The sequence below is a fragment of the Polyodon spathula genome, chromosome 22 (genome assembly GCF_017654505.1).
Source record: "Polyodon spathula isolate WHYD16114869_AA chromosome 22, ASM1765450v1, whole genome shotgun sequence".
Lineage (NCBI taxonomy): Eukaryota > Metazoa > Chordata > Actinopteri > Acipenseriformes > Polyodontidae > Polyodon > Polyodon spathula.
Window position 1 is genome coordinate 6642518 of NC_054555.1, and position 24777 is coordinate 6667294.

The following is a 24777-nucleotide window of genomic DNA, read 5'->3' on the forward strand; positions in this document are numbered from 1 at the left end:
GCTGCAGGGAATAGAGCATAATACTGTAATTCAATTTATTCACAGACATTCGTGTGTGCCCGAACTATTTACATACCGTTTTTTGTTAAAGCAACATGTCGCTCACATAACTGAAAATATTTATTTTTGTAATTCATATGCAGTACTGTAATTATTTATTTTAGAACTAGTGTCACTTTATAAAATGGATCGAAGAGCTAAACAAAGCAGTTGTTTTAATGCATTGCCGTTTAAAGTGCAATATTTGACACATTTCATTTCTATCACCATTTGGATTCATGCTGGAGCTGGGTATGCCACAATTAGAGGTGAGTAAACTTTTATTTACCGTTCAAAATGCACAACTCTATACTGTTTTCTTTTTGGTTTGTTTGTTGAGACATTTATATACCGTAAATATGTTGTCTTTATATTTTCATTGCCAACCAAAAGCTAAAAATGATCCTTCAAAATATGTTTGTTTTCTAGTCATAGTATAATCATGGAACCACCCAATGTTGTACCAAATAAAGCAGGTTTTATTTTTTTATGTACAGTCACATACAGATCAGTTGAAATTGTAATTCATTAAAATCTGTGACTCACTTGAAGATGGTAGGCTTGTAAAATGTCATTAAGTAGAGGCAGTTATCTTCATCTCTCCACAGAAAGTCGTGAAAGTAGCCACAAGGCTTATGGTAATGAAATAGTTAGTCTTTCCATTATCATTTGTTGTGATTATATTTTGCTTGGATGGGCACTTTTATGGCTACTTCTGCTGGAAGCACCTGAGAGCTTCCAGCAATATTTGTAAAATGTTGAACCATATGTTCACTAAAATGCAAATCTGTTATTTTAAAGTCCAAAGTCTTTTCAATGGATTTATGTTAGTGGCTCTAAATATCAGCTCCATTAAGGTTTTCACTGGGTTGGCCCTTCCAGTCAGTAGCATTGTTCTAACATGTTTGAACCAATTAAACCTCCAGCCAGGTTTCTAAAGTAACTAAATGTTTCATTATTAAACCCGGGGTTGAATGGCCCTCTTTTGCATCTATCATACAGTACTAATGCAGTTTAAAACAAAGTTCTAGTGTGATGATCTAAATGCCAGCTACATTACAGATTTCCAAAAATGTGATCACCTGGAATAGCAATTGGGACTATGCTATTCTCTTTTACAGTGTGGAACTCACACTGTCATTTTGGATGCAACTTTTTAGTACATTATTACCCATAATCTTAACTGTGTTTCTGTATTTCTGTTTGTAGATAGTGGATGGCTGGACCATCAAACACGCAAGCTAGATCACATAGTGCAATATGAAACCATCATCCCTCAGTGGTTGACTCCTGCACGCATAAGGAGATCAGTCTTAACAAATAAGGTTTGTTCATTTCAATTGACTTTCATTGTCAGACACCTGAGTAGGACTCCTGTGTAGAGTCTGTGGGCTGTTTACTTTCACTGTGGGCAAATCACAGGAAAATTGCCTCCTCTAGAGTTGATGTAAAATACTTTTAATAGACTTTGTGGAGAAACAAGTCTTCCTCACTGCTGCTTTGCTTCAGGACCACATACAGCAACACTTCTATTACTCAAACTAATTGGGATCAGTGGGTGTTCGGAGAATCCAATTGTTCTGATAATCGAATTTTGACCATGGATAAACGTGAGTTATCCACCGCCATGTTTTCAAATTTGAAACAAACCCTTTTAAAACCATTTTTGAGACATTTCAACAGGAATGGATAGATTTTAATGTCATCCTAAACCAGATTGTATTTTAAAATTTTCTTTTTTATTTAGTATCCTTCAGCAGCAGAGATCAAAGTAACTGCCCAAGGAAAAGATCTGATTTTACAGATCGAAAGGAACGAGTAAGTAAAATCTTTATGTAATAGCATTTGCCTTTGTTTATGTGTTAGGCTTGCAAGATAGTCCCTTTGTTAGTTGTGATACAGGAATCTCATTGAATTATATATGAAAGCAACGCAATTGGACTGATAGCTTGGCACTGAACATCAGGAGGTCTGAGCCATGAGCTAATGCTTTGATCTCTCCCGGATGGCAGTGTCTGAAAAGTCCAGTGGGAAGGGAGATCGACAGAACTGTAAGGAGCAGATTGATGTACAGTGTGATGTCATTACAGTTGTCTTCCTGCTGGAGCGTCCCCCTATAATTACAGCTTGTGAGAGCCAGCATTATACTGTACATTTACACCCATTAGCACTGAACCTACAACAGTGTCATTGAATACAAACTCATTGTATTTCTTTTTCAATACATACATGTTGTACACTCCAACTGGATAGATTACATTGAGATCATTTAGTAGCATTTTAGTGGCAATTGCAGTTACATTTTTTTTTTTTTTTTTTTGTTATTGTGGACTTTATGTAATTTAGGATGAAATAATGCATTACAGTACTTCTTTAAAAAAAGTCAGCAGCCCCAGGCTTCTATTATTCTTGCCTATACATTGTCATAACAGGGAATGGGATTGGCTTTCCTCATATCCAGTTCCAATGACAATAAATCAATATCAGCCATCACTGCTCCCCATAGATTGGTGCTTCCTTGGACATGCTGTGAAATTAAAATGCATGTTGAGTTTTACAAGCCTTTAAATGATTCTCTGAATAAACTGTGACCCCCTGAATTAAAGTGTCACACTCTGCCTTCTAAAGGGGTGTTGTTAGCAGTTACCTAATGAGCTACAATTCTCTATGGGTTTATAGCCATTGTGTATCAGATTCTTTGACTCACTGTCAGGAATCAATTATCAACCAGCAGCTCATTGACAATAATAACTTCTTGCTCACTACCCATAGTGCTGTCTGATTTGAGTGGTACAGTATATGATATTTTGTCTCTTTGGATATATAATAAACTAATGCTTGCTTTTGGCGTTGTTTGAAATTACTACAGTTTTTATTGTGAATACACTGCTGTAGAATTGAATTCTCATCTAATGGCAACTACAGAGAATTTTAGATTGAGGGTGGGATAGGAAACTGTCCTTATCAGTTGTTTTTTTCACCCCAGGCATCCTGTTTTAAAGGTAAAGTTTGACTTTGTAAGTCCTATGAAAGCCAACATTGCAGCAAGCATCCTCTGTGCCATTCATTTCCTGCTGGTGGCATCCTGGCCTCAATATACTACAATTTAAAGTGTCAAAACATAATGACATGATAAGTATTTGTAAGTTCTCTATATTATTCCTAGAACAAGATACAAACAAACAGAATAACACAAGTAGAACTGACGTATACAAAGTATCTGTTTCATGTAATTTGTAAGTTTTACACAGGTATATATATATATATAAATCTAAAAGATTTCGAGAAAGCTCAAGAATGTTCGTTCAAATCGACATCAGATAGCTGGAGGGGGGGCCCTCCCCCCGTCCCCCCCGGGAAAGGACAGATATATCAAGGGCAGGTCCTGCTTTAATCCCAACTCTTGAGTGTTATTTTAACAGCCGATTTCCCTCTCCTGTGCCCTTGATGTATGAGCATCAGCCTCACAGGAACAACTGCCTAATTGTGTATCTTTATGGACTTTAGAGGAGGTTGGAGCTTGTTGGTGAATCCTATGTGTCCACTTCTCAGTGTGTTTGTGGAAGTTACTGACATGTCTCTCACGAGAGGGAACAAGATAGAACATGTGGGCCTGGCCATTTGTTATTCATTAAATAGACACATGTTGTTTGGTCCTTTTGTGCTATACTTGCTTTTTCCTCTTTTTTGTAAATTTTAACGGAATTACATCTCAAACAATCTGATCCACAGTTAGGGTTTCAAAATAATCTCTTTGCCCTCTTTTTCAGGAGTATGGTAAGGTAGAGCCTGCATTCTTAGCACTCACAGCCACTGGCTGCTGCAATTAACTTGTAAACTAGGGTCAGCTTGGACCAGAATCCAAAGCAAAAAAGGATTTCAGGCCCTTCCCCCATGTTTTTGATTTTTGTTCCCTTGTTGTAACCCTAACCCTAACAGCATCATAGAGTGCCTTTTTATGTCAAGGGTCAAGGCATTGTCCATCAAATAGCAGGGTCATGTCTTCTGCAGAGCATGTTCACGATCAATTAAAAGCTAAAGAAAACAAAATGATTGACAGCGTCTGCTTGATAGATCTCTTGGGTAGACCATTCTAAAAACTAGTAGGAGTGTGTTGGACAGACAAGCAGTGTTTCTTGTCTAGCCACAGAAGGCGGCTGGTGTCTGAGTATCTCAGCGAACAGCATGGAGTGCAGGGATCAGTGCCCACATTTCTAACCTCCTTAATCACATTTGAATCAATGTGAAAGTGCATAGGAAGACAGCAGTGTGAAGCATTGTGTTGGGTAAATCAAACACACCCCTTAAGGTTCTTGTTTTTAATCTATATTAAAATAGTCATACTTTTCAGCTTTTCTAACAGCGTAGGAGTTGTGTCTCTAACCCAAGGATTACAGGCATATATGCTGCAGACATGACAGATAAATGACATAAGCCAATTTATGGATTCGTTTTTGGTAGTGGGAAGCATTCGCGTGCATGAAACTTGCTTCTCTTACAGTGAGAGCATTCTAAATACTGTTGAACTGGAAAGAGACAACCTGGGAGGATTATACTGTTCAAATATTTATATAGCTGCATTAACCTCGACCACTCCAAAAGATATTATATGCAATAAAGCGGTGTTGTGAACCATTTCCTGTGCCATTTCTACCATGTCAATCTTTAAATCTTTCATTTCGGGTGTTAAAAAAAACAACAGCTAGCTTTTATAGAGACAGGCAGCACATAAACCTGTTAAATTTGTACAACATACTTCATTGCAAATCATGCCAGACTTGAATCATCCAGTTGGTTTATATCTGGGTCACACTGGAGGAAGGCTGATATGCATGTAGTAAGTTTAATTTCTTGATGAAATACAGAGGCCCTGTATCTTTGTAGATTTCTGCTATGAGCAGTTCTTCATTTCACTGCGGTCGCTGGTAAAATAATAATAGCTGGCTTTATTTTGGACAGTGATGTCATACATCAGCACAGTACGTTTATTCTGATCTCTTCGAGACCTTTATTAGATCAGAAATGCAGATTCAAAGATATCTGCATCTTTCCAGTGCTCCACACATTCATATGCAGACTCTGATAATAGATCTCCCCCTTCCCAGTGCTTTCATCCTAATGAAAATGGTTGGGGTGACTACAGATTAATCAGTTTAAGTCAAGGGCACTTGCTGACTCAATAAGGTCAAACTTGATAGATTAAACAATTAAGCACCAGCTTGGTTTTGGATCCAGGGGGTAAAGTATTATCCCCAATGTGCTATCAGTGGACATTTCTTCCAAAATGAATTAGCAGCAAATGGATACTTTTGCTGTATCTTTTCTAATTACTTGAACACCCCTGGTCTCAGATGGAGATTGTACAATAGACATATTTAGAGGCGAGCTGGACCGTACTACAAAGTCAGTTTCCAGTAGGACTCTGGGAAGGAGAAGCACAGGGCCCTAAATCATGGCAGCAAGCCAGGACTCATTAGGCACTGTACATACTTTTAGATAAACTGAAAAAATAAGGGCCATGCCAAGATAGAAGAAAAGCAGAGTTAACCAGGGAAGCTGAAGACAAGTACGATTGAATGAGACTTCCACTTTAAAGTGACTGCCTACCAAGTTACTGTATAATGGTGACATTTCATCGTCAGGTAATCTTGGATAATGAAGAGTAGGTGCTTGATGCAATCTAGCATGATCATATTAGTAATAATCTTTATATAGTGCCTTTCATAGTGGACCACCATCACAAAGCGCTTTACAAGATACAAGACTAGGGTGTGTGAACTATACATAGTTACTTGCAACAATGTCTCTCTCACCCGAAAGGCGGAACACAAGGAGGTTAAGCTCAGGGTCACACGATGAGTCAGTGGCTCATGGCTCATGGGACCTGGTTACAAGCCTGTTTCTTTAACCACTGGACTACACAGCCTCCTATATTGACCCCTAAATGCTACTATGCATACTGTACCTAAGTAGTTTTATGGTAATTTTGAAACCCAGTTTGCAAGAATTTGCTTTCCTTAAACGTGGTGCAAGAATTTTGCACTGGAACAAAAATTATTTGGAAATGGTCTTGCTAATGCATTATGATGCATCACTTCCCTGTGAATGTTAAGTAATTCAGTACTCTAACAGAATGTGAACCACTGACCTCCGTGCATTAGCTCCCTTTGCTTTGTGTTACATTCACAAAACTGATCCTCTGTTTCAGAAGAGCTAGACATTTACGAATCAAATCCTGCATATTTAATCAAAGCCAGTGTCTGAACAAACCCTAGTTGTATATGTAACTGATAAATGATTCCTCTGTGTGTACAAAGCAGCTACCTAATAGACCTTTGACATGAACATATAAAATAATTAGGACGACAGTATTTCTATTGTGATGTGGCAGGCAACAGCAAAATAGATATATGTATAATACAGTATCAGTTTCTGCTCTGCAAAATGTGGTATACAAAGAATAGATAGAAAATACAGATGGGAAAGTAAGCTGTCACAGGGACATATACTGTATATTGGTCATCTGTTTAGTCTCAGCAGAAGCACTTCATAGGAAGCATTGAAACCAGAAGACCAGTTTTGTCCTTTACTAACTTTGAAGTTAAATAGCTCTCTGGGGTATATATCCACCAGCGAGGTCAGGTCATGGTCTGACTCACCCCTAATAGTATGAAATATAGTCAAAAGCTAGCTGTCTTGCTTGCCTAGTGGTTTGTATAATCTTATTTTGCAAGTACGCCCAGTATTGATTTCTTCATTGAGAGATTTGCCAGCCTTTCTTAGAAACCTCAGCAGGTGTTTGACTTGCATCATTTAATCTATAGACTAATTGATGACTTCTCAAATGATCTGGAAATAAAGAAAACAGAATAAGGTTTGATACTGTTTAACTTAAGACCTGTCTACAAAACAGCGGAACCATCTAGAAGTATAGGAACAATAACCTCAATCAAAATAGCCAACCAGTAATCTGATATACGTATACATTTACTCATTTTTCTTTATTTCCCAAACCTCTGTACTAGTTATCCTAGGGCAGTTTCTTTAAGAGTGTGATGTACAGTGTGGAGATTCATCAATGCAATGCTTTTGTAGCATTTCATCTCATGTTCACAAATGAAATTGAAGGCATTTTTAAATCTTTTTATTAATGTAAAAGGAAAAGTTTGTTGAGTGGAGTGCTGTTTATTTGTTTTGTTTGTTTTGTTTTAACCATTCAGTCCTGGTAAAGTTGTTAATTGGATCTACTTTTCTAAGATATATTTCTTGCCTGCTGTCCCCTGGGTTGACCTTAGAAACAATATGTTACATCTTTTAGGGCCTTTCCCATTGTAAAAAGTTTAAATAAATACACAAAGAGGCTTAAACTCAGCTACTTTACTGCAAATCACATTCCTCTACTAAATCAGAGTGGCGTATCTAATATGGATTGAGGCTGCCTAGGCACATCCTCACTGGTTTCGCAATCAGGGACCGGATTTTGATGACACTGCACGTCACTAGATGGACAGGGTCTTTAAATTTTTAGTGCCAGGAGGTTGTTGTGGCAGACAGGCATTGTCCTTTGTTTGGCATTGATCTCAGATTGGCTTGAAAGTCCCTGGGGTGGATGAAACCGTCTGCCTGGTTAAATACTTTTTCTGCTGGGGAGGCTGCTGGTAAAAACAGACAGCCATAACATTAACTGATAACATTGTTACAAATTACTTCAACTTCAAACATCTCTAGCAATGCCACGTGTTGTACTGAGATCCAGACAAGGCACAGTAATGGAAACACTAAGATCTAACACTATCTGTGATTTACAGGGGTCTTCATACACACCAGCCCACATCATTCTCGTATGACACCTCCTTTGGATCAAAAAGTACCATACAAAATGGAGCTGCGATTGATGTTCTCGCAATATAATGTTACTACACTAAGCAATACCTCTTTGAATTTCAGAACACAACATTCAGAAACGATATACAGAAACATGATGCTTTTCAGTCTATAGGGGTGAAAATGATCAATTACACTGTGAGGTATGCTAAACTGAAGAAATAGAGAATCATTTTTATTGCAGTTCTGAAGTTGGTATGTGGCGCCAGACTGCTGTTCATCTTAAGGACTGTATAAACACTGAACACCAAAACAGCAACTTTCTTAAAAGACTAAAGACTAGAGTTAGATTTGTGGATCCATATATGTATCAACAAAGAGTTTTTGTGCGTGTGTTTCAAAGTTGAAGGCTGTAGCCAGAACATTTGTTAATTTAATGTATGTTTCACACATTTTTTCTCATGTAAAGACAAAAGGTCTATTAAAGTGGACGTTGACAGCAAGGCAGTAACCTTGAGCTTTCAGAAAGGTATACACAATCAGAAGAAAGCCTGACAGTTACATTCACCATTCAGGTCCATGGGAGGCCTTTATTATGCTTAGACTGACATTGAGTTATATTAAGCACTTTGCAGGCATAAAAAATGGAGCCTCCCTCAGTACCTTTGAGAGCTGGCAGGCCTGTGTGTAATTCCATTATGGTTCATATGGACTGTCTCATCATGTGATTTTGGAGAGAGAGAGAGAGAGAGGATACGTTCCTTGGTTGCAATTTGAAAAAGAGCACAAGCTGTGGGATGACCTGGTGAGCACGCTTATGTGGATACCCATGGTGAACATGTAACATATCAATCCTGCCAATACTTCTACGCTTTAAAAGAAGGCTATACAGAACATGAACTGCTATCCTCTTTTCAGTGCTTTTCTCATTAGGTCCAAGGCATTCATTCCAAAATGTATAAAATAAAATGCCAGGGATCCTTTCAGCTGGCACAACTTTGAGGACCACCGCTGTATACTCTCGCAACAAAATGGAAGCACACAGCTTAGGATCCATATTTCCGAGGATTGTAAAAGCTGTCCTAGAGCAGTATCGCCATAAATATTTTATGAAGTTAAAACCCATTAGCAAAAAGTGCTAGCAAGCTCTAACCACACGGCGTGGAGTGCTGTGTGCCATAAAGCTTAGCAATGCACCACGTATCATTGCTTGGTTCTCTTTACGAGGCTGCATTGGAATTATACTATAATAAAAAGGAGCAAATTCAATTGGATAAAGCATGTCAAAGATCTCTAGTTTACTTGGTCTGTGGCAGAGCCAGAGTTAACTTTCTGGGAAGAGCAGCACACAGCAGTCTCACACTTTAATGGGGTTATTGATCATCAAAACTAGTGTGGCCAGGGTTTTCTTTGTATGATCAATTGCTTATATTGATTTTGAAAACAAAACAAAAGCCATGTACAATTTAACAAAAGATGTACAGAAACTGTGCCTAGACATGCTGGTATGTTTGAAATACAGAACTGTATTTCAAGTTTAGGCTGCAGCTTATTTCGATCAAGATATTTACTGTGCTGCCAGTTTCATTGTCTGATTGCTGTTAGGTCATTAGAGGGAATGTGAACTCCTGCATAGAAAGCGATTGGCTTCCAGGAAAGAGAGATTCCAGATGCCTTCAGCTTAAAAAAACAGGGGATCCGCATAGAAAATAGTGAAGAAGAGAAATGTCTATTAAAAAGGACAGAGGTTCATGTTATACAGATACATTATATTTCCATCAGAAACACACCTTGCCCATGGTTATACTGTGCATTTACAATTGTTTGCCATGGTTTACTCTGTTTTGTAATATGCTTTACCAAACCTGTCTGGGCTTTACTATGCTTACCTGTGGTTTACTTTAATCTCACTATGCTGTATTACACTTTGCTACTTTACTACAGTAGACTTTTATAAGGGTTGTTATAGATCTATGGTTTCAGTCTGATGTGTGACTCACAATGTCTGAACACTTTACCCTACCTTGGTTTTCCACATGCTGCCAGTAGTTTGCAAACACATGCCATTATGTGTTCCTCTACTCCTCTTATGTCTTTCTAAATGACGGAGTCGGTTATCATTTTTTTCTCTTTTTCTTTTAGGCAGCTTTTCGCACCTGAGTATACAGAGACTCAATATAGTCCCAATGGAATACCACAAACATCCTCCCCACAAAACTCTGTAAGTATTTATACACTTGATTCTGTGGTTCTGTTTCCTAGCAAGGTGGTTCATAAATATTGTCTATTTGCAGCTCCTTCTCCACAGAGCACACTGCCCAGAGTTACATTGAAAGTCTGATTGTTGTGTGTCAAACTGTCTATGGATGTTTTTACTCTGAAACCTGCTTTCTTACTCTGTACTGTACATATTCATTGTATTGTTGTTACTGCTACTGATATTTGTTAAAGAAGTGGTTAGGATTTCCAAGCAGGAAGGACTCATATTTTATACTTGGGCCAATGCATTTAAATCTGTAGACGATGGACAAGAGGACAGGTTGGTTGACACCTTGCATTATAGGGCTGCAATCGCAACTTGTTTGCTGTGTTCAGTGGCACCCTTTTTTGTTTCCACAGATTTCTCTATGGTGCTTATTTTTCCCCTAGAATATCCAGGGATTTGTGACTTTTTGGCCAGAAATGGTTGAAAAGCTAATTTGGGATCATCTGGAAAGTTTAGCATGAAAAGGGAGCAAGTCAGCAACAAAGCATTCAGACCAAAAGTGCTGTTTGCTTCACACTGAGTGCTGTTGTACTTCTGTATCAAGAAGGCATCTCGTCTGCCGCGTCTTCATTCATGCTCGCTGAAATTCATGAGATGTTATGTCATAGTCTCCCTGACTGCGTGGTGCCTAGAGGCGGCTGTTCTCCTTGAAAGACGCAGCCTCAGTGAGACGCATTTGTTTTCAAGAAGTCTGCAGATGGTTTCTAGACAAGTGTTTTATTGTGCAGTCTAGAGGATGCAGCTTCACTGCTGGGACCTTCCACAGTGGGGCCAAGAATAACAGTACAAAATGGTTTGTGCAGCATGGCAGCGGAAGCTAAAATGAACCGATTGAACCATATGGGCAATTTGATAATACTTTGGACACTAATGCTTGAAATCTGTTTTACTATGTGCTACCTAGTGGGCATACTGTAGGTGGAAGAATCTACACTGTAAGACAGTTTCCATGAGTCACTAAGAATTATCCATGTAGGATTTAAATGTTAAACTTGGCCATAGATCATTTAAAGGTAAAGGCCTAAGAGCAAGCATGAGCTAGTAACACCTCTCCCCCAGAGCTAGACTGAAACATTGACATATGTAGTACAACTGTGTTATTTGAGCAGGTTCTCAATCTGTTGCCTTTTTCTGGTTTTGCTATACAATCGGCAAATATCTATCGGACTACTGTCGGCAAATAAATGCACTATTTATAATTTCAAATTGGGTGTTCATTTTTAGTGTGTTGTGCATTTGATATACAAGGTACTGTATGTTGCTAGCTTTTTTTAAATGTATATCCCAGTTTATTTTACAAGAATTGAGTAATACAGGTGTGCCCAGTTTTGTCGGCCTTGGTCTATTCTACATAAGAAATACAGGCAATATTTTTGTATATCTTGTCAAACATAACCTAAACCAAGCAAAATGCAGAAGTTACTCAAATAGAAGGGGCTTGACGTGCAGAGGTCTTGTAAAAATAGATAGTTTTCTTCCAACTTTTTATAACTTGCATTCATAAAAAGGCTCACTGTGCAATGTCACTTGTGAAACAAGCTGTGCTTTAACTGCCTCTATATGGTAATACCCTCTGTTTTTTAAAGGAGCATTGTTTTTACCATGGCAGCGTGAGGGGAATGGAGCACTCCAGCGTGGCAATGAGCACCTGCAAAGGCTTACGGTAATGTTCATTTAAGCCCAATATCTATTTATTTATGAGCTCTTGCTGTTATGGGTTTCAGTAGAACTGTTTATGTTAGTACAGATGCATATCCTATTCAGCTGTACTAGTGTGGTCTGGGTCAAGCTGAGCGGTGGCTTTTATTTTAAGGCATGAGTAGTGCATGACCTTTCTATACCTACTAGTCCTTACCTTCATGGTGCTTTCTTTTCATTGGAGTTTAGTAAATGGACCCAAATCCTCTTAATAGCCAGCAAAGCCAGATGTAATGACACTATAATGAGTTATATTGTAATGTATGGTCATTAGAGACAGGAAATTATGAAATATAAATATATACATTTTGGAATATAGGCATGTCCTGTTAAGTACCCAGGAGTGCCCTGCCGGAACAGCTGGAAATGAAAATGTAACTATAAAAGTAACATCTGTGGTCTCAAACACTGCAAAATGACATCTTCGGGAATGCAGGAAAGGGCTTGTTAACTGTGTCTGAGGATTTGATTTGTACAAAGTCTGGAGATCTTATAATATATAAAAGAAGCAGCATTTGTTTCTATGGGTACAATAGTGGAAAACATTTACCACAGATGCTAGAATAAAAAACCTGGCTGAATTTTCTGCACAGTTGTGAGCTGAGTTTGGCACAGGGATCATAGCCAGTCATTTCCACATTATCAAATTTTGACTGCAGCATCAGTTGAGCTTCAGTAGCAATGAACTGGTGTTTCAGTGTCTACTATGACAACTGAATTAGCCAGATGTCATTCTTTATTTTTTATACTGGGGATGACAGTGTTTTCAGTTAAATAAAAGTATAATTAAATAAGTTGATTATATCTTTTTTTAGTTCACTATTCTCTCAATACAATAAACCTTTAGAGAATCACACACAGTGATCAAGATGCCGGCAAGTGTTGTTATACTTGCTAAAACTGTAGCCTTAAACAGAAAAGGTCACCTGTGTAGAAAGCAGCAGCATCATTTTAATCTAATCCCAGACCCAATTTAAATGCTGTATTTATGAATTCTAAATGATCATCACAATCATAAGGACTTGAATGCATATCAGGACAGTTCCATTAACAACAAGTCTACTTACAAAAAGCATTTCCAACTTTTAAAAGCGTTGTGTGTGCTCACAAAGCATTCTCCCAGAACACAAAAAATATATACACACCGGCTATTAATAGATCTATGGACACACATTGGCGTGATTTACAAATCCCATCCCCATAGTGTTTCCAAGCATACTGTGGTCTGTCTATTTAGTTGATCTAAACTGTGGAGAATATAAATAGCCTCACTATTTAAACACTCAAATATTACTAGTCATGGTATTTTTTTTTTAAACAGACTCGCACATTTATACCCCTTTTCCACTGGCACATCCGAGCAGAGTGTGAATCAAACCATGAAACGAGGTATTGGAGAGGTTTTGGTTTTTAGAATGTTTTAAACTGATTTAAAAGTTGGATCTCTCCCAGTTCAATTGAATAGACCCCACAGTCTCCTATGGTGATGTGCAAGGCTGCTGATGCTGTTTCAGGGGTCTGATAGTTGTGAACAGCAGCCTGAGTTACTTGATAGAGCCCCTGCATGAGGGTGAGGAGCAGCACCTGATCTACCGTACCGAGCACCTAAGCTTGAGAAGGGGGACCTGCGGACACAAGCTTGAGGGGCAGGAGGGAGAGCCATCCTGGGATATCACTGGATTCACACACAGGACCTCGCCTCACAGGGTGGGTTCATGCAGCAGGACTGCCATGGACACACTAAGTCCTTTCATGCATTTTTTTTTAGCAAACTGCATGATAATTTCCCTACAATTGCTCATTAGGGAGAGAGAAAATAAAAAATTGGTTACATCAAGATCACAAGATAGATCTCTATAGGTCTCTATATTTCAAATGTCTACTATGATAATACAGTTTGCCAGATGTTAATCTTTAATGAACCACTGTACACTATATCCAGGGGACAGCTGTGTTATCAGTTACAGTTGTTTGTTTATTTTTTTTGTTAGTTCACAATTCTCTCGGAACAATAAATTAGCATGGTTCGGTCACTGAATTACATTTTAATTATTGTGCCACTATCTGTAGAGACCAGAGCATTTGGAGAAGTACAGTGTAATTACCAGACACAGTGATAAAGATAAAGGCAAGTGTTGTAATATTTACTGAAACTGCTAATGTTGCCTAAAATATAAATGATCTTTACCAGAGTTTTGATTGTTTTGTCCCTTGGTAGTTCTTTAACGTGCATAGAAGGAAAGCAGCAGCATAATCCAAATGTAATCATAGCCTTTGTGAGTAAACCTGGGGCTTCACAGAGATACCAGTTATGCTGAGGTCCCAAGAAAACACTATCTTCATATTTCAAGATATTTTCAGATTTTTTTTCTTGCCTTCACATTCAAAGTAGGGTGTTTTGCTGATATTCAGTTTTCCTCAACAACAGTATCTTAATTGCACTCATATTTTTCAAATACAATATGTATTTTGTAAGACAAGCATCTAATTGGAACATAGAAATTTTCCCTTGCATTTTGTAAAATGTATAAGGTGATTGTATGCAGTGCCTGCACCAGCAATAAAAATGCTCTTTTATTTATTTATTTTTTAAACAGGAAAAGAGAGATGTTATGAAGAACATGAAATATGTTGAGCTATTAGTGGTAGCGGACAATGCTGAGGTAAGAGTAATAGAAAAAAAGTATATTAATAATGTAATAGTATCTAATGGTTTCGAATTAGATAAATTCATTTGGGAGCTGGGTTAGAAGACATATGATTTTTTCAAGTGAATTAATCATATATATGTATGTGTGTGTGTGTGTATGAGATTGGAATCCACAGAATGTTTTTTTTTTCATTTGCTTTAGTATCAGAAGCTCAATTCTGATTATGAGAAGACCAAGATGAAGATTCTGGAAGCTGCTAACTATGTAGACAAGGTGAGGGGAGGCAAGTGGGCTCCATGCTGCACAGTCGTGAGAACTCCTGGTTTTATCAGGAATGTTCCACGGACTTCCATCTAATGTGCTTTGTTTAAAGTGATCTGATGATGAAGATGATTTGGCGGCCATTTCTCTTCCATTTAGTTTTACAAAGCTCTCAATATCCGGATAGCCCTGATTGGCCTGGAGATCTGGACAGACAGAGACCAGATCAGCATCTCTGAGAACCCCTACAGCACGCTGGGGTCCTTCCTGACATGGAGAAGGAAGCAGCTCATCCACAGGAAGAATGACAATGCGCAGCTCATCACGTCAGTGCCTGTTATTTATTAATACTGAGGGGTGGTTTTCACGAAACTGTTTAAAAATATATTTACTTTGAAAAAACAATGTTTTGGCTTTGTTGCTAGGCATTTTAATGGGTTTCCTGTTTGTTTTTCAGTGGGGTTGCTTTCCAGGGCACTACCATTGGCCTGGCCCCTCTAATGGCCATGTGTTCAGAGTACCAGTCCGGAGGCATCAACTCAGTAAGACATTCTCATACATACAGCATACACAAGTATTTCTACTAATAACAGCTGTTCACATGGATTATGGAGCTACAGCGTTCTTCGAATATGTCATATCAAGGTTATTCACAAGTGCAGCAGAGCCCTTCTTTGATGCCTAGATCAAATTTAGACAACCGCAGGTCAGTTATATTTAACAAGTAACAATCAGACTTTTTTATTAACAGTTTTTTTTTTTTTCTGTTCATTTTATTTCTGGCCAGGATCACTCCGACAATGCGATTGGAGTGGCTGCCACCATGGCCCACGAGATGGGGCACAACTTTGGGATGAACCATGATGCTTTTGGCTGCTGCTTAGCAAGCCCTGAGGATGGGGGCTGTATCATGGCTGCAGCCACAGGGTGAGAACTGATTCCCAGCTTGTTTTCGAAGTCTGTCTCAAGACATCTTCCAGCTTTCATGACCCTGTCCAACAGCATTATAAAACCCTGGAGTACAGCGGTCAATAGTAGTCCTAAAAAGAAACTTGGAAGTAAAATTCAACAGAGGCTTTAACAATCAATCCTATAATGATATAGTAAAAGACTGACCCCACCCATACACATTTCTTTGAGGTCACAGAGAATGAATCTGTGCAGAAGGCCAGCTTTCATCACTTATGTTTCATAGAGCATTTCAGATGTGCGTTCTGGGGGCTGTCAGATTGCCAATCACCACCAAGTCCATACCGGCCTACACATACCTGTAGATTTCTTCCCCAGGCATATATATATATTGTATCTCCAACCAACCCTGTATTTGTTTCCACCTGCAGCCATCCATTCCCAAAGGTTTTTAACAGGTGCAACGAGAAGGAGCTGCAGAAGTACCTGGGAACGGGAGGAGGGAAGTGCCTCTTCAACATGCCCAACACGAAGGCTATGTATGGAGGGCAGCGGTGTGGGAATGGATACTTGGAGGAGGGCGAGGAGTGCGACTGTGGAGAAGTGAACGTGAGTGAGATATTTCAACAGAATAGTAGCACTGAGATATAGCAACAGCAGTCAGGTTGAAATGAAACAGTTTGACAATAATTCCAATGGTTGTGTTTAACCTCAGCGCCTGGTGAGTGTACAAGGCAATAACATGACTTCCAAATAGAAGGCTATCTTACCAGTAGTCACATTTATAGTTGAGTTTACCTTTCTGACCCTAATACTATCCCTATTATAGTGTAAGTAGTAAAATATCAATGTGTATATACAGTATATACAGTACCCTGGAGAAATTATATTTTGATTTGAAAATATGTGTTCTGTATTGAATGTTTCTGAAACAAGCTTGTATATCTAAGGAAATACTGGTATTCCAATGCTGTAGTTCCATAGTTCAGCTCGAGTTCAAGAACAGAGCATTTTAGAGTCTTGAATATTCATGAACTGTTACATGCTTTTCGTAAGGGGATTCTCTTGCACCAGTAAAACACCAGTCTATGCCCAACGTATGCATCCAGAGAAGTTTTAAAAACATGTCCATTCATTCGTATACACTGATCAGTAAGACTTGAGTCTTGAAACACACCAGCAAGTAAGTAGATTGCACATTCTGAATAGTGTTTGCGAAAACATTTTTATTGCACTGGTAAAAAAAAAAAAAAAGGGAAAGCCATGCCCAGTGAAATGAATTCCAATGCTTTTTGTAGATAGTTGAATGTTCCTAGTGAATCTGTTCTCTTTGAATCATTGTAATGGTGTTCTCTGTATCAAAGGAGTGCTCCAGCCCCTGCTGCAATGCCAATAACTGTACGTTGAAGGTGGGAGCAGAGTGCGCTCATGGAGTATGCTGTGACAACTGCAAGGTGTGCTGGTCTCTTCCTAAACTGTGTAATCAGCAGCTTTTTTAGGGTTATCCAGTAATCAGTTCGTCATGTATAGTTAACTAGACAATGCACATTTCCGCTGTGATGGTTTAAGAATAAGTTCAAATAAACCACCACAAAATGTTTACAAAATGATAAGGGGACAGTCTGACCAGAATGAAAAAGCATTGCAAAACCTTTTTAGACTGAAAAATTGTGTTAGGACATATTAACAATTATTGATAATCAGGCAATGTAAATGATCGTTATCAATGTAGATTTAACCCACCGATTCCCATCACAAGTAATTACTGAGTTAAGAGATGGTTTAACCAAATGTTTTTTTTTTTTTGTAATTGCACTTTAGTTGCAGGTGTGGCGTTACAATGAAGTAGCTATAATGTGACTGTGGTGTGTAATTCCACTGTAATTAATAGCAGGCTACAGTAGTGTTTGATTTGTGCCCCTTCAGCTGAAGAGCCCAGGAAACCTGTGCAGGAAGCCGTCCGGGTCATGTGACCTCCCGGAGTACTGCAATGGGAAGTCAGAATCCTGTCCTGCCAATTTCTATCTGATAGACGGCAATCCCTGTCAGGGGGGCGGGGCTTACTGCTACAACGGCATGTGTCTGACTTTGGAGCAGCAGTGCATGTCGCTCTGGGGCCACGGTAAGAACAGGACACTTGTGTTTCTTTACATATAGGAGTACAATGCATTGCCATTTGGACAGACATGCTGTGTTAATATTTACATTTTGTGTCACTCAGGAGCTAAGCCCGCCCCGGATGCCTGCTTTCAGCTTGTTAATGAGGCTGGCGATACCTACGGGAATTGTGGGAAAGACATGCATGGCAAATATAGGAAGTGCGAGACAAGGTGAGAGGTCAAACAGGTCTATATATATGTGTGTGTGTGTGTGTGTGTGTGTGTGTGTGTATATATATATATTTATATATATATATATATATATATATATATATATATATATATATATATATATATATATATATATATACAGGATAAAGCCACATGAATTATATAATAAGTTCCTGTTATCTGGATGGAAGTCAATTCAAATCAGTAGAAAATTTTACCGGGTGATGTAACATCATTATAAACGGTTTTCAGAATCTATTTGAACTTCTCTTACTAATTACAATTTCTGGGGAAAATGTTTAGACTGCTTGTGTGTTGCAATGGACAGGCTTTTGTACCCCTACAGAAGAGAAGAAGTCAGTTTTTTCTAAACTCAATAGAAAGTGTGTTTATCTCCACTAAGGCATGCAAAATGTGGGAAGATCCAGTGCCAGACCTCGGCTACTAAGCCAGTGGAAACCAATGCCGTTTCCATAGATACCACGGTCACCCTCAATGGACAGAGAATCAAGTGCAAAGGGACCCACGTGTACCGATCAGAACAGGACGGAGACACGCTGGACCCAGGGCTTGTCATGACTGGAACAAAGTGTGGGGAAAACGAGGTAGGGCATTATGTGTAATTATGTTTAAACCAAGTGGGAATTTAAATAGCACTGTCTCATAGGGATTCACCATCATACTGTATAATTAGTTTGATCCCCCAGGTCTGATTGTGTTGCGTCTCTGCTTGAGCTACAAGACCTAACTGAATCAGTTAAAGAGGTGTCCCGTCTTCTTGACAGATATGCTTCGAAGGGGAATGCCGTAATTCCTCCTTTCTCAAAGCTGGTGAATGTGACAAGAAGTGCAGCGGACACGGGGTATGGTGTTTTTTTATTTCACCCAGCTGGAGGCTGGAGCCAAAACTGTTATCTCATTGAGATCCTTATAAATCTGGCTTTATTTCTGTCTATCTTTACTTACATTTGTATATGTATATATACATTGGTTGAAATGGACCGGTATACTACAGTATGCCATACCGGCACTTCTCAGAACACCAGTGGTGTAGTTGAGGGTATACGAAGGTCAACGGCATTTACACACTTTTAATTTAGGCAATATAGCATTTACCCACTTCTCATATAAGGGATACAGAGTTTACTCAATTCTACTCTCCTGTGATATGCAAACCCTGAGTTAAAGACAAAATACTGTAATGTTGAGCGTCTGTGTTGCGTTGCTGCGTGCAACACTGACAGCTGAGTGAGTTAGGGTTAAAACTTCTGACATTAAGGACATATTAAGGAACATGCCTTTCTGTAACCTATTCCCATGGTTACGTAATCTATTTTCCATGATACTGGTAGCTCTCATTTTTTGGTATTTCTACCTGAGGCTGGGGATGAATGTCACTGTGTTTAAACCTCAGTGCTTTTGCAGTTTGGTAAATGCTTGTTTTATTTTTATTTTTCTTAGTTTTGCAACAACAATCACAACTGTCACTGTGAGGCAGACTGGTCCCCTCCGTTCTGTGACAAACCAGGGCTGGGCGGCAGTGTGGACAGCGGCCCTGTGTCTTCACAAAGTACGCATGCTTTACTACTATCTTCCCCATTGAAATTGTGCATTTAGTTATTATACTGACAGTGAAGGACAGGCAAGTGCAGTGCTTTTGGAACTTGTTAAAGTTGTCTCTGCTCATTTACACAGGTGATTGGCAGCTGCTCCTGTTGCTCATAGCTCTGGTGCTGCTGTGCCTGTGGGTGCTGGGAATCAGCCTGTACTGCTGCTACAAACACAGGGACAGCCTGCAGAAGAAACCTCCTACTCCCCTACCCAAACCAAAGGAATTAAGGTAACTAAAGAAGAGCAGTAATCCTGGCAAAAACAAAGCAAATAATGCTGTGTCATTTAAGTGGCATTGAAGAGTAGCTTGGTATAGATATGAAATATCAAACCTACCGTCACACCCTGGTGACTTTGTAAACCCCAGAAGAATGAAAGTATACACAATAAGAACACAGTGCTGTGATATTTTACACCCTTACCATGCTGCTTTACTGTCTCCTGCAGTTAAGCTGTAATTACGTTAATACGGTTTATCTACCCCCATTTTTTAACTAAATGACAAACTAAAGTGTGACTGACATACTGCAGTTATTGAAATGCTTTCAGTCCTGTTATAGGGTTAAAAAACCTTATCTTTCTCCTGCCAGCAATGCTGTTGCCAGGCCTGATCCACAAACTGCTGTCACTGGCCACGCTAACCCCACTTTCAAACTGAAAACACAAGACGACAGTGACAAGGGGGTAAGTAAGCCACTTAGTTACACAACTTCTACAATCAGTCACAGACTAGACATGGGCAGCGATGGCTATTACTGCAGGAAAACAACAACTAAATGAGCATTCATAAACACAATAAAGCCCTAAATAAATAACCTCTGTCACAAACTGTGATGAACACCATCCTTAACAAAAGAACAGCAGATCTGAGGGAGTGGAGTAGCCTTGTTGATTAACGGGCCGTCCGAAAAGACCTGGCCTTTTACCTTTCATATGTGGGCTGAAGCTGTAGAAAGGACAGGGCCTGTTTAGCTTCTGTCTACCAGCTGAGTGAGAGGCATTGAAGCTGTTGTTGGTGAAGGATCACATGTAAAATGAGTCATGTTAGCCTTAGGAAGTGGATATGGGAGCCACCTCATTTTTTTCCAGCAGTACATTTGTCAAGCAGAAGTGTCAGAGTCTTAGAATTCTAATGAGACAGAGCTGCTCTGTTTGTTACATGTCTTGGAACAGAGGCACATCATCTATTCCATTGATGTTCTTAACAAATGCACTTTTTAAAACCTCATATAATCTCTGTTTTATTTTTTTTTAAACTATATATTGTATATAAAAGCTGCTGCAAAGAAATGTCCTATTGCCTTGCATTTATTTATTCGTTTTACTTTAAACAGTTGTAATTGTGATTTCTACATCGTAATGTTTTCAAGTGAGTAAAATTATTTCTCATTCTTTCTTTTGCTTTGAGAGCTCTTAATACTCCAATATGGCACTCTCCCCAGTCTGTTTCCGCAACCAGTGCATGTGGTTGACATTATGTCCTTCCCCAGGCATGCTAAAACCTTATTTCTGTTCTTCACAGACCGGCCCTCCCTACAGTCCTGCTTTCCTTCCAAAGGGGGGGTTACCCATTTCGAGGCCAACCTGCAGTACCCCAGAAGTGCCTTCTTCGTTAGTTAAGCTGGCTCTGAAGAAGCTAGTGCCCCAGCACTTCCCAGTCAAAGCTCTCATGCCTCCCAGAGCCCCACCCTCGACAGCCACAAGACAGAGACAGGCTCCGCCCAGCAGACCACCGCCTCCCTGTCCGGTGGTCAGACCTCCTTGGGTAAGAGAGGTGGCAGCTAAGCACAGTGAAGTCAAATCTCATGCTGAATTCTTGGCAACATCCTTTTGGAACTATTAGGTAGTAAATTTGATCAGCATCTGAAATTCAGAAACAACACTTGAGGGTTAATCCAAACTTAGGGTGCTTTCCCAATATCAAAATCCAGTAACCTGGCACACTTAAGTGACCACTGACACTCAGATGTTGTTTCTGAAACTGGTTTTAAGTACTGTGTTTTCTTATTGCATACATAGGTGTGCTGTTATCCTAGAGAGTTCTTATCTTAAAGTACAGTTCAGTAGTGTCAGTTAATGCCAAAACTCAGTCAGGATTGAAAGTTAGTCTAGAGCGAGTAATATAAATGTAATTAATACTGGTTCAACAATGAATCCTGATTATATTTTTTGTTTTCTTGTAGCAATTTGGTCTCAATTTCCACAAGTTTTGTCTTTTCATATATATTTTAATATTTTATTTTTCAGGAATCCCAACAATCAAATGTACCTCCTGCATTGACCAGTGAGACCAAGTTAAATACTAAAAAAGCATTGATGCCACCTGCTGGTTATATCCAGAACAGCCGGTAATCACAGGCGAATACCAGTAACATCCAAGCAGAATGTGAATATCGACTCTAGTAAAAGTTAATCTTATAGTTTAGCATAATAATATGCACTAAAATAACTTAATTGTATATATCAAGACATTAGACTAAATGACCCATGCACAAATTCCACGATAATTCCAGTTTTAAAAAGTGAATTAAATGCGTCTCTATGAAATTGACGCTGGTATGTGTTATCACTGTTATCTTATGTATTCCTCAATCCACTGGAGGCAGTGTTTCAGGGGAGGCTCGATAATAGTTACACTATGATGCACCGGCTGTTTTTGCAACAAAAAAAAAAAGTGAAATGTACTCATCAATAGAAACTTATCACTATTATAACACAATTATTTTAAAAAATAAATAAATAAATAAGGTATATAAATTATGGACATTGATTAAATGTTTTTGGTTTCTTTTTAATCACTCGATCATTCATCCTTGACCATGACACGCTTGAGTGACTATAACTGAAGCATATGCACTGAATCACTTAATTAGTGAAACAGTTGATTGGACACTGGATATGGAGTGATTTCAGCTGTTGAATTGCAAGCTTGAAAAAAAAATCAATCACAGATATATATATATATATATATATATATATATATATATATATATATATATATATATATATATATATATATATATATATGCCACGTCTGTCAAGACAGCAGCATCTTTGTGCAATCGACATGTTGGAGGCTGGACTAGGGCAATGTACTGTGACTCGCCATCATGGGTGCTCATAGCTAGCAGTTTCAAAGCTGGCGGGACGGTATAACCTGACACCCTCTGTCAATGACAGGCCACGAACTGGGAGACCAAGAGTCACAACACCTGCCCAAGATCGACAGATCATTTTACAGCATCTTCGTGATGTCAATTGTTAATCAGCACAATAAAATGTCACTGCACCTGCTCTAAAACAGAGTTTGTCATTTTTCAATCACATCTAGTTAATTTTATCAAAATATAAGTGATATGTTTCTTTTGATGCTCAGTATATATAAGGATGGAGGGAATGCTAATTTAAGAATGCTTACTGTTTAGGATAGTTGGGAATGTGTTTTGTCAAACCTGAACTTGATATCTAAACTTAAGTCTTGAAACTGAGTATGAGGTTAAAATACCTCATTGGGGTTAGCATTCCAGATTTCTGAAGCTGGGCTGCTTTACTAACTCACAATACGCTGCTGCATTCCTAAGAATTGTTTATATTGTGAAATCACATTCAAACAAGGGAGAAATGCCCTTGCCCAGTCAGGTTCTGGGTAGAAATGTACTGTTTCTCAGTCTGTTCCTTATCTTTTTACTTGCATGCTTAATGCTTAATGATGTATCACAACAACTTTGCCCATCACTACCCCGTAGCAAATTGTACCAAGTTTATTGCAGTACCAACTTTATTCCTATATTACTTTTGTTTTTGGTCTCATGTCAACACAAGCGTCTGACAAAAAATCTTATTGCATTTTTGTTTGTTATTTTTTTTAAATAAAGAAAAGTGTGATTACACTTACACTTTTATAAAAAGTGAAAATATGAAAAGTTATATAAAGAATTTAGGCACCATTCAAATAAGAGCTTCTGTAGATGTGCCAAAGTTTAAACCACAGTGGATGTTCCAAAACTTTTAAATGTTTTAAAACATTCTAATCTTAATCTAATCAGACGCTGCAGACTAAAGTCATAATTCACACGACGGTACGTTTTTCGGATCCAGTGCTAGTAAAGTGCTGTGGCTTCTGCAGCTGAGGATATTTTAAAAATTGTATCAGAAAACGGGAATACTTGACACTTTGGTTATCAGTCACTTCACCACGATGTTGTACTTTTGTGTTTTATATAAAAAACACTTCAGGGAAATGTACTGTATATATTTGTGTCATTGTGACCATGTATTTAAAACATTTTTTTTTGTATTATTGCTTTGTTCAAATTCTCTTTTTAACTATCTAAATGCAAACTGGGTAATGCATTGTGCCTTTCCGTTTATTTCCAAATAAAATGCTGTTTTCGTAATGTTTTGTTTTGTTTTTTGTTTCACTGTTTTTTTACTTTTCTGGTTGCTCACTTGACATTCAGTTTTACACTGACCAGCCAAATGATCACAAATGATCACAAAATGATGCGGTACGTCTTCATACGCCAGGTTTGGCATATACGGCCAGGGCGGAAATGCCTCAAGTGGTTTGTGTGGAAGTGTGGACCCCTCTTAGTAAGAATGTGCTGTTCGGTGTCACCCGGGGGGGGATAAGTTACTGACCCAAACATATCTGGGACAGTGATTGGTACTTACGTTGTAGGTACCCAAAAGGGGGAAGGGGAGGGGGGGGGGGGGGGAGGGCATTATTCTGCAAGTAACCCATAAGCCTATCTTGAAATTTACGGAAAAACTTTAAAGGTTTTCCTCGTTAAGGAACAGTTTGCATCGGACCAAAGTTTCAGTTCTGTTAGTGCTAGTAGAAAGAATTAAATTATATATATATATATATATATATATATATATATATATATATATATATACACACACACATAGATATGGGTCAAGGCTAGATTATAAATTGGATTAAAAACAAGATCTGCAAGTGTCAATGCTGCAACTTTTTAAATGTTTATAGAGAAAATACGTATTTCATACATTTAGAAAGAATGGCAGTAAATTAGGTATGGTACCGAACATCTATGTAAAGAATTGCTTTAGCCTCTGCTTGGCAATTAAATCTGCCATGAAAGTCTAGCAGTTCTGGACCTAAACACAAATCCTAAATGAGCAGGAGCTTACTGTACTCCACGTGGGAAAGGATCTGGTC

At 38.6% G+C, this 24777-nt stretch overlaps 1 protein-coding gene across 1 annotated transcript; it reads left to right on the forward strand.

The window, feature by feature from the left end:
- The first annotated feature begins 30 nt into the window (after positions 1-30).
- Positions 31-22282, forward strand: LOC121297192 (disintegrin and metalloproteinase domain-containing protein 19-like). Its single transcript, XM_041223318.1, has 22 exons — positions 31-308; positions 1249-1364; positions 1787-1857; positions 10006-10084; positions 11716-11792; positions 13342-13534; positions 14425-14490; positions 14680-14751; positions 14899-15065; positions 15197-15281; positions 15527-15666; positions 16080-16257; positions 17013-17102; positions 17575-17770; positions 17870-17978; positions 18382-18583; positions 18764-18841; positions 19440-19548; positions 19674-19818; positions 20180-20273; positions 21112-21354; positions 21837-22282. Exons 1-22 carry the CDS (start codon positions 185-187, stop codon positions 21939-21941), a joined length of 2739 nt encoding a protein of 912 aa, XP_041079252.1. The 5' UTR covers positions 31-184; the 3' UTR covers positions 21942-22282.
- Positions 22283-24777: the final 2495 nt, after the last annotated feature.